The sequence below is a fragment of the Dipteris shenzhenensis genome, chromosome 1 (genome assembly GCF_047967505.1).
Source record: "Dipteris shenzhenensis isolate YYH24624 ecotype China chromosome 1, Dip_SZ_1.0, whole genome shotgun sequence".
NCBI lineage: Eukaryota > Viridiplantae > Streptophyta > Polypodiopsida > Gleicheniales > Dipteridaceae > Dipteris > Dipteris shenzhenensis.
In genome coordinates this window covers 73,442,661-73,457,818 of record NC_141596.1, presented here as the reverse complement: position 1 = coordinate 73,457,818, position 15,158 = coordinate 73,442,661, and the positions used below count along the sequence as shown (strand labels likewise).

General features: G+C 41.2%; 1 protein-coding gene across 6 annotated transcripts; it reads right to left on the bottom strand.

Moving 5' to 3' along the window:
- Window positions 1-3,539: 3,539 nt before the first annotated feature.
- LOC147906354 (uncharacterized) lies at window positions 3,540-5,648 on the bottom strand. 6 transcript variants are annotated; one of them, XM_087384325.1, is made up of 8 exons: window positions 5,237-5,648; window positions 5,035-5,128; window positions 4,836-4,957; window positions 4,521-4,697; window positions 4,341-4,439; window positions 4,153-4,228; window positions 3,967-4,031; window positions 3,540-3,889 (listed from the first exon to the last, which is right to left on the bottom strand). In XM_087384325.1, exons 1-8 carry the CDS (start codon window positions 5,540-5,542, stop codon window positions 3,845-3,847), a joined length of 984 nt encoding a protein of 327 aa, XP_087240451.1. In that variant the 5' UTR covers window positions 5,543-5,648; the 3' UTR covers window positions 3,540-3,844. The 6 variants fall into 6 exon arrangements, with proteins under 6 accessions (XP_087240451.1, XP_087240457.1, XP_087240458.1 ...); XM_087384331.1 differs by having other exon boundaries at window positions 3,967-4,016; XM_087384332.1 differs by having other exon boundaries at window positions 3,541-3,826.
- Between the last annotated feature and the right edge of the window lie 9,510 nt (window positions 5,649-15,158).

Sequence of the window (15,158 nt, the reverse complement as noted above, 5' to 3'; positions counted from 1 at the left end):
GGAAAATGCAAGATTGCCTAGTAATTGGATGCCTATTCGCCATATAAGATTGAGCAAGGATTGCAAGGTGTGCAGGATATTGGAAGTCTATGGGCAGTGGTTTGCCAGTGGAGCAACTTTCAGGAGACCTTGTAAGAAGCCGCTTCGAAAAATATTAAAGAAATACCGCGAGGAGCGCCAACGTTTGGGGCCAATCGGTGTCATTGTTTCTAAGTAGGAGCACTCTAGCTCCCTTTGATAAAAAATCCCCAAGACAGAGCAATGGGAGCAAGAGCCCTAATTCTGGCAAACCGAAATGAGCAAAAAATGGAGGACAAGGCCTTACCAAGCACTCCTTGCAATCCTGATTGCAAATTTGGATAAAGCCCCAGATTTGTGGAGAGCAAATGAGCCAAAAGAAATCCAAAGAAAACCCCACAATTTTCAATTCTGATTGCAATATGCTGTGAATGTACTTAGAAGCCCCAATTTCTCACATTTCCAGCACTCCCAAAGTCAACTTTCTTGACGAACCTGCAAATACAATCTCCAAACTGCAAATGGGAGCTTGAAAAGAGCCTGTTGCAGAAACTCTCAACTAAAAATGAAACCAACAGTGTGTAGCACCGTATGGACTGCTCAACTCAGAGCTGAACTAACAAGCAGTGGCACAAATGACCACGCAATAGTACGAACAGAGGCAGCCAATGATTCCATACAGTGTAACGGACATGAACCTGACCAAACAGTTCAAGGACGTGATTGCACTTGTACAGAGCTGCTGTAGGCAGTCTTGTAGCTGCCAAATAGAAGCGCAAATGCAAAGAAACAGTTGTGACTGGCTGCGCACTGTTTGGCAGCTATTTCCAGTGCAGTTTGGTTGCACAATCAAGCAACAATGTCTTGGAGAGAACTTCAGCAACACCGCGCACGATAGGCGCAACCAACTAGAGCTGAAATGGCGAAGAAATGAGCTGTAGAAATGAAGCCAGGACTTCCAGCACGTCGCAGGTGCAATGCAGATGAGATGAAGCTATTCCAAGAGATATCTCTCTAACAAGTCAACGCAGACCTCTAAAATGGCGACACAAATGCTCAAGGAATAGTCACGGAGCTGTCTAAGCTACGTGGAAGCTTCAACAAGTGATAGGAGCTATGTGGAGCTGAAGTCGAGTTGTAAGCAAGGGGAGCAAACTGGGGGGCAGCTTCATGTGCGCACAAGAACAGGATAGAAGCTGCTCTGAAACCACTGTTGGATGCATTGGAATGGAAGAAGAAGAAGGCAAATCATTGTAGGCTTGTGAATTCCAAGCTTTTGGAAGGCAATTTGTGGTTCAATTGCTGCGCATAGACTGGTAGAGCCCTAGGAAGTCAGTGCCATCTAGGTTAATGATGCCAATAGGGGGAGCAGACTGAATCGCATACTAATCCCTCCTTTTTGGGCCGAATCTGGCCGAGAGTCCTTTTAAAAGGCAAAGGCTTTCCACAGTTTTTAGGGAAAAAAGCATCCCAAAAGTTGAGTTTTCCAAAAAACTGTTAGCTTTTGGAAGGAAAGCAATGTTTATTGGAAAGGAAAGAAATAGCTTCTCTGGGAAAGCTTTTGAAATAAATGTAGCCTTTGAAGGAAGCTTTTGGGAAAAGCAGTGGTTTGTTGGAAAATGCTTTCTAAAAGCAGTTAGCTTTTGGAAAAAAGCACGTCTTTAGGGCCAGCATCTCTTTTCACTTCTACATCAGTCTATACTCTTGGCGCAGTACTTCCATCCACCAAAGTTTCTCCTACAACTATTGCGATTCAGAGAATGTATCTATTACACAGAATTCAACTGATTTCCAGCTCTTCCTCTTCATTGTTTCACCCCTTGCCCACTGGATTTGCTGTTCTAGACATCCCTCTCTTGCTCTCACGAATTGCAGTTCTCCCTCTTTAGGGTCCCATTTCAGATTTTGCTTACCTCTTCCAAGCTCCTAATTTGCGCCAGACTCGTTTGCTCCTATTCCCAGGCAGTTTTCACATTTCAAAGTTGAAATTTCTGCCCAAAACAGCTGATTTCAATCTCTCAGCCTGCAACCTTCCAATTTCAACGATTTGCAGAAATTTCCTATGGCTGAATAGAATCACTCTCCCCAGAACGAAATTCAGGGTGCATATCATGGTATGGACCTATCTGGGACTGATCTATATGAAGATTTGATCACAAAGGACACTTTCAATGATTTCTTGACCACTTTGGATGCGAGATTTGATGGAGTCACTTTGAATTATATATATACCTTTGTAAGGCTAGAATAAGTCCAATCATACAAATTTAGAATTTTTGTTGTTCTAAAGATCAAAAATCTACAAAGAAAATAAAAGAGAAAATGAAAGCGAAGAAAAAAGAGGTAAACAAAAACTTTTATGACAAACAAAAGGAAGACATACTTAGCAAGCAAAGCAACACTTATGTCGTCGTCAGTGCCAAAGCATAAGCAGCTATACTGGAGTCACTTTGAATTATACCCAGTTAGCTTAGTAGGCTGTGCTCCAATGAAGCTTACTAGGCTGGAAAGATCCTGCTCCAATCGACTCTTCTTCCTGCTAAAGATCTGCTACTGCAGAGACTTTCCCTGACATAGCCTCGGCCCCCTTGCTGCTCTGGATGCAGCCCAAACTTGAGGCACAGGATTATATCTGGACCCCCAATGGGGCCTATATTTATAGGCTAGAAGCCCCTAGATCTGTCCTCGATCTGTCTGACCCAAACTAGGATCTACCTTACCAGACCTACAAACTGGGCCAACAGAGTCTGTAGCTGCCAACCAGTCTCCAGCTGTCGGCCGATTGGACTGCCACATGGAAGCAACCTACTGGTTCAAGCACCTCCTGTACTAACCCAACTGCTGTCTGCAGTTGGCCTTCCTGTCTTTTGCAGACTGTGCCTGTGTAGGCCTGACCTGCTGTCCTGCCGTCCAGACAGGTAGACCTGACCAGCACCTGCAGTCTGACAACTTGTCCTAAGCAACCCCTGAGCAGCCAGAAACCACTGCTGCATATGCCGCACCCACTGACTGCACTTCTCTCTTCCAGGGACTGTGCAACAGTTCCTTTATATGCACTGAGATCTGCCCATGTGGCAGCCTTTGGACTTCCGCAAGTGGCCTCACTCTGACACCTAATATGCTGTGGGTACACCTCCCCCATGTCCTCATTTGAGGGCTCACAGATGCGGAAGTCTCAGGTGACCCCTAATAAACCAACATATACACCATACACTTCACATAAATGAATTCTCTGACATGGTATCCGAGCCATTTCTCTGAGGTAGTTGAGATTCTCTAGCAAGACAGACACTGCAGCTTTGACATAATGACCATAAACTCAGTGATGCATAGCAGGGACTAGCTACAATGACATAGTAGCACAGGCCCTTTCGCAAACAGTTGACACAGTACCACAGGCCCTTTTAAAATCTGTTGAGACTCCAAAATCAGCAGTTTTGATTGTCGCATTGTAATAATCAGAGTAAGAATTCTCTGATTATCGTGTAACAATATATCAGTCATCAATCACTGACTTTAATCTTGTACATGGCATCAACAATTTTGATTCCATATCGCTTTGGAGGGCACCTTTAAGACAAGATCCCATGCAGATAGTTTTTAACCACCTGCTTGTTGTTCACAAGCATGGCATGATATGCCCTAAACACTCGACCTTAAAACCCAATGTTCGTTTCAGTCCTTGCAAATTCACCATACATATTATTGGCTGGCAGAGTCTCTATGGGAGGCCGATTGTCAAGTCCTCAAACCCACAGGCTATAAGCATGAGCAGCTCCATAGTTTTTCACAATGTGCAAACAACCACCTGGAGCCAACTACCAAGTCAAAGATCCATTGATCTCTTTTTTGAAAATGCATTCAAAGATCCCTGAAACCAAATATCGTTAGCCCTTCGTTCTTCTTCAAAATCTATAATTGCAATTTGCATCTCTCAAATTTCCTTACATTTCTTCCAAACATACTAAGCCCATTGATTTGGATATGATACATGGCGCCTGAAATTGGCAGACCTTGCATGAATAATGTAAATAATTATTGTCCAATACAAAGAGGCTCGATGTGCATTGACATGTCTTGTAAATATGTACAACCTACATAGTACAGGCCAACTTCAAGGAGTGCAAAGTACACCTGACTGAGAGTGCGTTTTGTCAGAAGAGATATCCATTGACCTTGCTAGCGGCCTCTCTATCAGAACTTCGATCCTCTGTTAAGAGGAATTGCAAGCAGTGTAAACCGGCAGCATTTCCCCTGATAGTTGTATGAAGTACAAAATCTAGCTTTAAGAAGAAAAGAACCCTCAAATCAGATCTCCTTACCTTGATTGAATTTTCGATTTCGTCCAACCGTTTCATGAAAGCACCTCCATAAACAGTGGGATTCTCATATAACACTTCATTCACTGGCGCGTAAGACATCTGTAACGGCCCAAACGAATATTGTAATCCATGACAGTAAGAGCTCAGGAACGAACAAGATAAACTCACAGAATTTCCCACCTGCCAAGATGACAATCCCGTTCCACCTTGCTGCCACGCCCACCCCAGCGATGGAGTCCTTTCAGATAGCGATGTGGGCACATCAACATGAACATCCTCGTACGCTGATTTTCCAGGAACGTGACCTCTAACGGTTCCCTGTTCCCGTCTTATATTTGAAAGAGCCATAAGTACCACCTACAGATGGAAATGGTTGTTAGCGTTAATGCGTGGGGCCACCAATGTCCTTCGAGAGCCATGTTTCGAAGAGACGGGCAGCGGGTTCCGTTCACTTCAAATGGTAGCCCCTGACGCCCCTGTAGGTTTGGCACGCACCTTCCGAAACATTCTGGGGTTAACAATCCCAAGAATCTGTAGATCGTCGCCTGGAGGAGGCCTCCTCTGACTGGCGTTTTCAATCTTTATAGAATATATGCCATAAGAAGCCTGCAAACAACCTGATAGATGGACTCTTATCTACTGGCAACTCAAGCGAGCACAACGTGCAGAACAGCACCAAGCTCAGAATTCATACCTTGCTCGATCGCCACATCGGTGACCAAGGGTAAAAGTATATGCTTCTCCCGCCTAGAAAATCCAAAACAAGGAAGAAAGACTGGCCTTTTAACCTGCATAGGGAAGTTCGTACCACGCATCAGACAGGAAGCAAAAACCGGCATGATCGGAGAACGAAAAATCCAAGCTTCGGAACGCAGTGATACTCCACGATGACCAACCTTGTACACAATAGCATTTGTGGTCACATAGAGTTTGCGGGAGCGAATGTCCTGTCGAACTGCATACCTTCGTAAGGGCAGATAGAGCAACATCAAGATGCCAACACCCCAGGCCAAGATCAACATCAAAGAGAGCAAAACCCATTGTGCAGTCTCGTAACCAAGAATGTTTTCTTCGAGCTCTTCGAAAGACGCCCTGTACAAAATTCGTGCACCGTCCCCGCTTTCTTCATCGTCGTTGTCATGGACGTAAGAGACAGGGTCAGAGAGGAGCTGAGCGTCGAGGCCGAAGCCTGTGTCAGCCATGAATCCAGATCCAAAGGAGATGGCCAGCCAAAAGCTTCATCAAAGCTCTGGATTTTGCATCAGTTCCTTGTTTACAACGCTTTAGTTCATAGTTCTCTAGCCTCTAGCCTCTAGCTTTCCATTTGTAATTTCTCTTGTCCTCCATGAAGGATTGAGGGGCCGTTCACACCACCTGGGGGCCAAGACGCTCTTAAGGAAATGCCCGTGGCACACTTGCGTCGAGGTCCCGATGGCACTGAGCTTCTCTGACACTGAAAGCGATGGCAAGCTCATCGAGATTCCGTGCCATCTTCCAAGCCCAATGGCAACAAGATAGATGAGGACTCCTCGGATGCTCAGATGCAACCTATATCAAAGTGATAATTGAACATAATCAAATAAAATCTATAATAGTAGGGACAAATATAATGGTAAAGGGCTGAAGCAATTAATACCCAATCACTCCAAAACTATAGCTCATAGATTTTCCCAAGTTTGGAAAGGGAAAAGTCATAGCTAAAGGTGTGTCAAGTCAAGTCTAGCCAAAATTACTCATGTCATGTAGGGAAAAAGACAACATAAGGTAGGGAAGTAGAAGCTAGCATAACTGCACAAGAAAGAGAGTAGGGAGTAGTGAATATTCCCAAGCCTTGATGTGGCTATTCAAAGTTACCATCTCGAGTAGGAAACATCCCCTAGATTTGGTCATCAAGGAGGCCAATTGAGCGCTCCACCCCGCTTAACTTTAAGAAAAGAGGCAAGAGCTTCTAGAGCTGATGAAGATGCTCATTCTTCAAATTTTGAGACTTCTAAGAGGATGATCAGTGAAAAGAAAGAATCATAAGGATGAGTACATTCTCAAAACAAGACTCTACCTTCACTATCTTCAAAGCTTCCATAGCATGCACAAGATAGCTTCACTCAATCTCATCAATTTGCTTGTATATTAGCAATATAAAATCTAATGGTCACCACAGTTTGTAGGCCTCTTGAGGACATCATGATGCAACTTTCACTCAAAGGGTTTGAGCAAATGCACCTCTCCTTGGTTTGGGCAAATTCACCTCTAGCAAGGAGCAATGAGGGTGACATTTTGGCTATCTTGAAACAAGGCAGGTTTGAGCAGCAACCTGATAGAGCAACCACCATGCTCCATATAAGCAACATCTAGGGAAAATACCCATAGAATTTATTAGCCAAACTCTTCTTTTATTAAGAGAACTAGCTCATTCCTCTCACCACTATACTATAGTAGCTCAAAGTTGCTCTGAAATCTTTAAGAAAGGACTGCCAAAATTAGTTAGAAAATAGCCCACTATCTCCCCAAAAGTTGGGTAAAACTTGTAGACAAACCACTTCACAAATGTAAACTGAAAAAATAGGAAAAAAGATTGAGGAAATAAATGGAGAAATATTATTGAAATGTTGTCCTGAAACTAGCAAGAGTACAAGCTTGCTGATATCTACTCCAAAAAGTGGAAGGGAACAGTAGCATACTAGTTGCCAAAATAGTATAGTTGCCCAAAAATCTAAAGAGGCAAGGGATTATTCTACCCAAGAAGCCTTTGCGAGCTGCTTAAGCATCCAAAAAATGGATCTAAAATCCAAGAAAGAGTAGGAAGGAGACTTGTAGACAAACCACTATCTCCCAAAATCTTGGTACAACTTGTAGACAAACCAATTCATAAATGTAAAGTGAAAAATTAGGAAAAAAGATCGAGGAAAATATTATAGAATGCTATGTAGAAACCAGTAGGAGTATAAGCTTGATATCTGCTCCAAAAAGTGGAAGGGAGCAATAGCAAACTAGTTGCCAAACAGTATAGCTGCCCAAAAATCTAAGGAGGCAAGAGATTGTGCAGCCCAAGAAGCCTCTGTGGGCTGCTAAGCAGCCAAATAATGGGGCTTTGGATCTTGAAAATCCAAGGAAGAGTAGGAACAAAACTTAGTTCTATCTCCCAATCCCAAAGCGTCAAGGTCAATGAAGGCCATTTGATAAGTAGATGAGTATTTGTTTTGTGAGGTATGAAGGTTAAAATGACCCTGATTTGATTTAAAACTCCACATCAAGAGATGATAAGAATGTGTGCAAACACTCAATGGTGAGGAGTTATTTGCTTATAGCCACAATTCTATAAAGTTCATGCCAAAGATGTGCAAGTAAGGAAAATTTCAAGGAGTTCTCTTAGAATCAGCATTCTAATGCCAAATGGATTGCTTAAGGCAACCTTAAATTAGATATGCACACAAAATGAAAGTATGAACACATGGAATTACAACAAGAATGAGCCTAGTGGCTCACCGAGAACTCTAAGTTATTTCTAGAAAATTCTCAAGCTTCCTTTCCAAGGAATGAAGGTATTCTCTTTTAACTATTGGGTGACATAGTTATAGTTGTCTACAAGGCAGCCTCAGCATACCTGAGAACAAATGAGGAATAAACGGTCCTCTACAAGGCATCTTGATTCTTGCCATCGAATATCCAAGCTCATAAAAGTGTATGGGCTAGGCAAAACTTTGGTTAGCTGGGCAAAATGAGAAAATGGAAAAATATTGAACAGGTTGCATCTCTTAGGATGATCACTACTAGCTGAAGAGTAGCCAAGTCAGCTTATGTCTTTCCTTCTCCCTAAACATTGAGAAGTGTGCTAGACAAAAGTAAAGAAATTTTGTACAATTCAAAGGGAAAATGCCTCAAGAAGCAGTCAAGATAGCACTTGGAAGATTCGTATAAAAATGCTACTTATTGACATAGTTCCAAAACCTTCTTCCAAAAACTGCCATGACTTTGAAACCAAAATCTTGAAGGATTAATCACCATATTTGGCCATCAACTACTCTACCACCCCCATATATGACCATTACAATCCTTTATGGACCAATATTCCTTACAATCACATGTATCTAACCTTAGACCTTGTATATATCCATCCAAGGGTAATAAAGTGGTAGTCTAGTTTTCTTATAGTATCTAAAGGAGGATCTAGTGCGTCTATTCCAACATAGATTTGTATTATCTCAAATCCTTGTAGGGTGGAAATATGGCACTAATATATTCAACTATATCCCCTCGTCATGATATTCAATGCAAAATGGGGATCCAATACCACATAAGGAATTAATAAATTCAAATAAAAAGGATTATGGGCCCAATATAGAGCACATACTCGTCACCATCCATACTTGTAACATATGATGTGAGAAAATGCCAATAATCTTTGCGAGGGTCCTCCAAGTATAAAGATCACAAGGGTCCCAAGGAGATGTGTTTTTAATGAGCAACTAAACGTCATAGGGAAAGTGCTAATGATGTTTGCCAAGGTCCTCAAACTACTGATAACCCCAAGAAATACAAGGGTCCTCAAGGGGATGGGTGTGTGTGTGTGTGTGTTTCCCAGCAACCGCATTCCCACAAGTTTGACACACAATCCAAGTGTGGGTAGCAATCCACCCATCACATTGGATTGGGTCAAACTACTACCCAATAAACATTACACTACCCTCAAATGAAATTCTAATGGGTCTTAAAGCACCCATTAAATATGGTAGTGAATCTAAATTGGTGTTAAAATTTAAGAAGTGAAGAACCTGAGAGGCTCGGCATCTGAGGCAACCACCATCTTCCTAGTGAATGTTTATTTTCTCAAACTGCACAGAGCTTCCTCGAAGAGGGTCCCAGCTACCTCCTCCAAGCTTACTACTTTTGCCAAATCCTTGTATATCCTATGTAAAGCCAGGCACCCCAAGGGTGTGGGAAAGATCTTGTATATCCTTTGTTGCCCATCTCTTACTTCACATTCATAGTTTTGGGACTCCCACACTTTTTACCCAAAAGGCTCAATGTGTCTCAAGGGTCCAATATTCTTCACTGCCAGTTTTTCCATGGCTTCCCACCAATATTGGTCCATAATTTTTGCAAAGGTGGTCCAACCTACTCATGAAGCCTCCGCTTTCCCCATGTTCTTCAATATGGTGAGGAAGGGTATATGTGTTTAAATGCAAATTTCTATACTGGCTTGGGATGGGAAGAAGGGATGATAAATATAAGTTGCATGTCTTGCTAACTAGATTGAATGTTGATTACCTGGGGAGGACTATTTTTTGCAATACCAACTTACCTGCAAAATGGGTAAATGGAGTGACACTCCTCCAGACTAGTATTCTCTCTACCCTTGGACTTTGTGTAAGCTAGTCAAGAAGCAATCCAAACATCATGCGGCTGGCCACAAAAAATGCATTGTGTTATGATCCAAAACCTTCTTCCAAAAACTGCCATGACTTTGAAACCAAAATCTTGAAGGATTTATCACCATATTAGGCCATCAACTACTCTACCACCCCCATATATGACCATTACTATCCTTTATGGACCAATCTTCCTTACAATCACATGTGTCTGACCTCATACCCTCGATAGGATCTAGTGGGCCCCTAGTGGGTCTATTCCATCATAGATTTGTATTATCTCAAATCCTTCTAGGGTGGAAATATGGCACTAATATATTCAACTATATCCCCTTGGCATGATACTAAATGTAAAATGGGGATCCACAACCACATAAGGAATTAATAAAATCAAATAAAAAGGATTACGGGCCCTATATAGAGCACATACTTGTCACTATCCATACTTGTAACAAATGGTGGGAGCAAATGCCAATAATCTTTGTAAGGGTCCTCCAAATATGAAGATTGCAAGGGCCCCAAGGAGATGTGTTTTATGAGCAACTAAATGTCATAGGTAAAATGCTAATGATGTTTGCCAATGTCCTCAAAGTACTAATAACACCAAGAAATACAAGGGTCCCCAAGGGGATGGGTGTGTGTGTATTTTTCCTAGACCGCATTCCCATAGGTTCGTCATACAATCCAACTGTGGGTAGCATTCCACTCATCACATTGGATTGGGTCATACTACTGCCCAATAAACATTACACTACCCTCAAATGAAATTCTAATGGGCCTTAAAGTACCCATTAAATATGTTAGTGAATCTAAATTGGTGTTAAAGTTTAGGAAGTGTTGGATCTCTTTGACCAATCGGTGGAGGATAGCAATATGATGTAATATGAAAGAAGGAAGAGATAAGAGAGAATCGATCTTCTCAAAGAACTTGAGAGGGCTCGAGATCTAAGGCAACCACCATCTTCCTTCATAGTTAATGTTTATTATCTCAAGTTGTGTAAAGCTTCCTCGAACAAGGTTCTAGCTACCTCCTCCAAGCTTACTACTTTTGCCAAATTTAATGTATATCGTCTATGAAGCCGGGCACCCCAAGGGTGTGGGAAAGATCTTGTGTATCCTTCATTGCCCCTTTCTTACTTCACATTCATAGTTATGGGACTCCCACCCTTTTTGGGGCCACACCTTTACCCAAAAGGCTCAATGTGTCTCAAGGGTCCAATGTTCTTCATTGCCAGTTTTTCCATGGCTTCCCACCAATATTGGTCCATAATTTTTGCAAAGGTGGCCAACCTACTCATGGAGCCTCCACTTTCCCCATTTCTCCATATATGGTGAGGAGGGATACAAATGAAATCACCACCATTAGGATTGTTTCCATTCAAGCTATGGGAGCAAATGTCTCATCGTTGACAAGACCTTCTGTTTGTGCAAACCCATAGACTTGTTCTTGATCTTGTATATCCAGTTGGTTCCTATGACCTTGGGTTAGGTTGATCTTGGAACCAAATCCCAATTGTGGTCCCTCTCAATGGATTCCATTGCAAATTGCCAATTTTGATCGTCCTTAACCTGTCAAAGTATCTCAACCCCTTGATCAACTTGACCTGAGCCGTTAGATTGCACTTTACTATAGGCATGTTTCAAAGTCACCTCAGCATATGCACTACCTTAAAACTAACCTTCATCAACATCTTAGCATTTTGCCTCAAAGGAGGCCTTCAATGGGATCCTTGTTTTTGCTCAGGTTGTAGCTGTTGGCTACTCCAACTCACCCTACAAGTTGTGACTAATTTGGCTCACTCATAGCATGTGACACCTTGAGTTTGTTCTACTACTCACTCCTTGAGTGACTTCGCTCAAAAGAGTCAAACTTCATTTGAGTGCTTGAGCTCCTAAATTGTTTGAGTGACTCACTAAGTTCACTATGTGACCTTAGTCCTAAATTAAGTTTTTAAGTGCTTGAGTGTGTGCAAATGTGAAAAAATAGGGAAACGTCAAAGCTACATCTATAATATATAATAAAAATAGGGAAAATGAATTTGTTGAATTGAGAGCATTTAAAACGTTAATAAGCAATCACTAACAACAACATTTGCCATCTATCTTCTGAGATGTAACATGTTGATTACTATTTCTCATCAAACATGCATAATAGACATTTGAATATTATATTTCTAGACTTTTAGACCCAAAAGTTCTCTTTGGAGGAAGATTTAATTGCATCTTCACTCATTAACATATATTTTTTATCAATTATACTTGAAAATTAGACTTGATAGATGCTTTGTAATATGATTCATGACTTGGAGCAATCACCACTTGTAGATGCTTTGTATTGTGATCTCATGACCTTGTTGAGTCATAACCACTAGTCTGATTGACAATCATTTTATGCCCTAATTCTCTTTCATTTCAGAAATACTTTACAACATAGCTCCATGTGAATATACTTCCTTAAACAAACATGTATAAGTATAGAATATTGTAGCAAACTACACTTGTAATCATAGACAATCAACATTCCATGGCCGCTTATAGCCTTCCATACTTGCAAGTGGCTCTTTGAAGCAAAGGCCAAAAAGTTCTTGTCAATGCAAATGCACTCAAAACCAATAACAAAATGGAAGAAATATTACAAAGAAAACAAGGGATAGGTTGTTCCCAAGCTCGAATGGATTCTCATGGCGTGGACTGTTGGTATGCAGAAACTACTCATTATTTCTTTTCCAAAAGGTAGACCTTTGATGTGTTCTAATCACCAAAGGCACATTTCACAATGCAAATAATGTTTCCATTTCATAGCCTTGGTTTGATACCATCAAAACAAAAAGGGTAAACTTTCATGCCATTAAATTCACCAATATCAAAAGCATGAATAGAATGTCATTGGAATATCAAAGTCAATTGCCCCACCTATTAGTCCCCCAAATGAGGACATCAATGCATCTTGACACGGTATGTTGGGTGTGGATTCTATTCCATGGGATAATGTAGGGGGATGAGAGCGGCTACCATGTGCATAGTAGACAAGCTGAAATGTTGATATCAATTATACATCCTTCTTGACCTAGTTCTAGGATAGCCACATGGGCCCCTAAACCCACCTGAGTTGGTTGTCCTAGAAGGCTAATAGGTATAGGCAATTGTTTGCATTGGTTGGTTGGTAGTATAGCAGCAAGTATAGGTCATTTGGGACGAGTACAAGTCGACAATACTAGTAATATTGTTCAATAATGTAGTACAAAAACTGCAAAATGTAGTCAATAGTCCTATAATTAAGACATATTGCCACATCATTTAGTTTTCCAATACTAAAATCCTTATCTAGACATTGGTGGGTTGGCATAGTCTATAAGGTTAGTCAACTACAACAACAATCTAGTCAGCCAAATTGGGGGGTCTCAAGCCCTTTGAAAGGTCCCCCTTAAGATGATATTTATTGGTTCAGTGTTGCAGTAGACATTAGGCTACACATGGTACATATATATAGCTTGTAGGAGAGTACATGTGTGTGCAAGAGGGATTGACATGTAAAGCTCACCCTAGAGTGAGCTCCAAAGCATATGAGAGGCACATAGACATCTAGAGGAATTCTAAAGTAGAGGAATTCCACAGTAGAGGACTCATAAAACAAATCTTGTATTGGTGCCATACCTTAGAAGATGTTTGCTAAACATCTTAGAAAAAATATTCCACACCTATAATGCTCTATGTATCTTCTTATAGATTCACAAGTCCTCAAGAAAAATAAATTAATATAGTTAATATTAGTACTAGTATAGGTTAAAGTCACCTTAATATAGCTCATATGAATAAAACCTTGATTTTTTTAAATTTGTTAATATTTTATAAAAAACAAATAGTGTGGTTAAAATTATCTTAAAATAACTCATATAAATAATAACTCAAACTAGGTATTAGTTTTTTTTAAATAATATTTTTTAAAAAAAATTTAAAAAGTTTTTTTAATAATAAATTTTAATACCTTAATCGAGGAGGGCTTAGCTGAAGGTGGAAGTCTCTCCATTTCTCCCTTGTTGGTTGGAATAGAGAAATTTGACATAATTGACCTTGATCTACTTCATTATTGTCTTGGGCTCAAACTTTGGCAAGAGCAACAAGATGTTCATCTCGTAAGAGAAATATTGCTTGAAGATACTAAAGAGATTCCAAAATGGAGGATTACAAAATGGTAGTCACTCTAATGAAATTGTGGTGAAGTTGAGCACCAAAGATGTTAATTAGCCTTGTTGTAGGTAGACTTGGACCATTATCAACAACTCATCAAGAGTCTATTCTATCTTACCAACTGACATCACCTTCTCAATTTGGTTTTTGTGTCAAACCAGCATGGTATCACCTTCTCAACTTGGTTGTTGTGTCAAACTACATTATGCATCAAGGGAGGCACATTGGAAAGCATGTTGTCATGTGCTTTTGTCCTTCAAGGGTACCAGATCTGGTCGCCATGGACTTGCGATCCCTATTCGTCTAAGATTATCTCCTTTTTTTGAGTCCCCAAGTGCACTTACAAAGTAGACTACCATGCGATTTTTAGAGCCTGGTGGATGGAGATTTGCATCCACTCAAGGGGTGGGCAAGGGCACCCCTTGGGGCCTAGAAAATCCCACTCTAAGAGTTACGTGCCTTTTTTTGGGCTTGTCAAGTATAGCCGATGATTGTTAGGTGCAGTCGGTGCTATTTGTAAGGTGGGCACAGAGTGGGTGAGTTGAATCAGGCTTCCATGAGGCCTCAATTCTAAGTTTGATGCTTCCCAACGCTTATCTCAATATCATGGGGACTGGCTTCAAGGGATATGGTTAAGAGGTGTGGGCAATTGGTTTTGCACTATATAAAAAGTCTAGGACATGCAAACAACAAGCTAACTAAAGAGAAACCTTCTTGCCAGGGCGGCTAGCCCCTATGAGTTGGCCAGTTTTTGTAGTTGGGTCATTTCTCTTTTGCGGGGTTGACCCCCCCTTTTTCTAATAAACTAGTCTATTTGATTTTTTTATAAAAAAGGGAGAAACCTTCCCTCCCATTGCTAACAAATGTGGAAGAGGGTGTGAAGCAAGCTAGTGAAAAATATAAGAAATATGGCTACATGTATGTCTATGTCTTTCTTTCTTGCACAGCCTTCTTGTTCTTCTTCATCAACAATTAGAGCTTGCTACTACTTCTTCATCTTCTTCTTCTTCATCTTCTTCTTTATCAACAATTAGAGCTCGCTATTGCTTCTCCCCTCGTCATAGCCATCTCTACCTCCTTACATCCCCCTTCTTCCCTCCTCGCTGACTCCTCCCCCCTTCCCCACCTCCTCCCCACTTCCCCTCCAGGACCTCCTCCCACAGGAGCCCTTGCTCCTCCATCCGTGGCCTTTCCCATCGCCCCCATCCCTTCTTCTTCCTCACCAATTCCCTCCTCCTTTCCCAAGCATTGGGAAAAGGTGCTC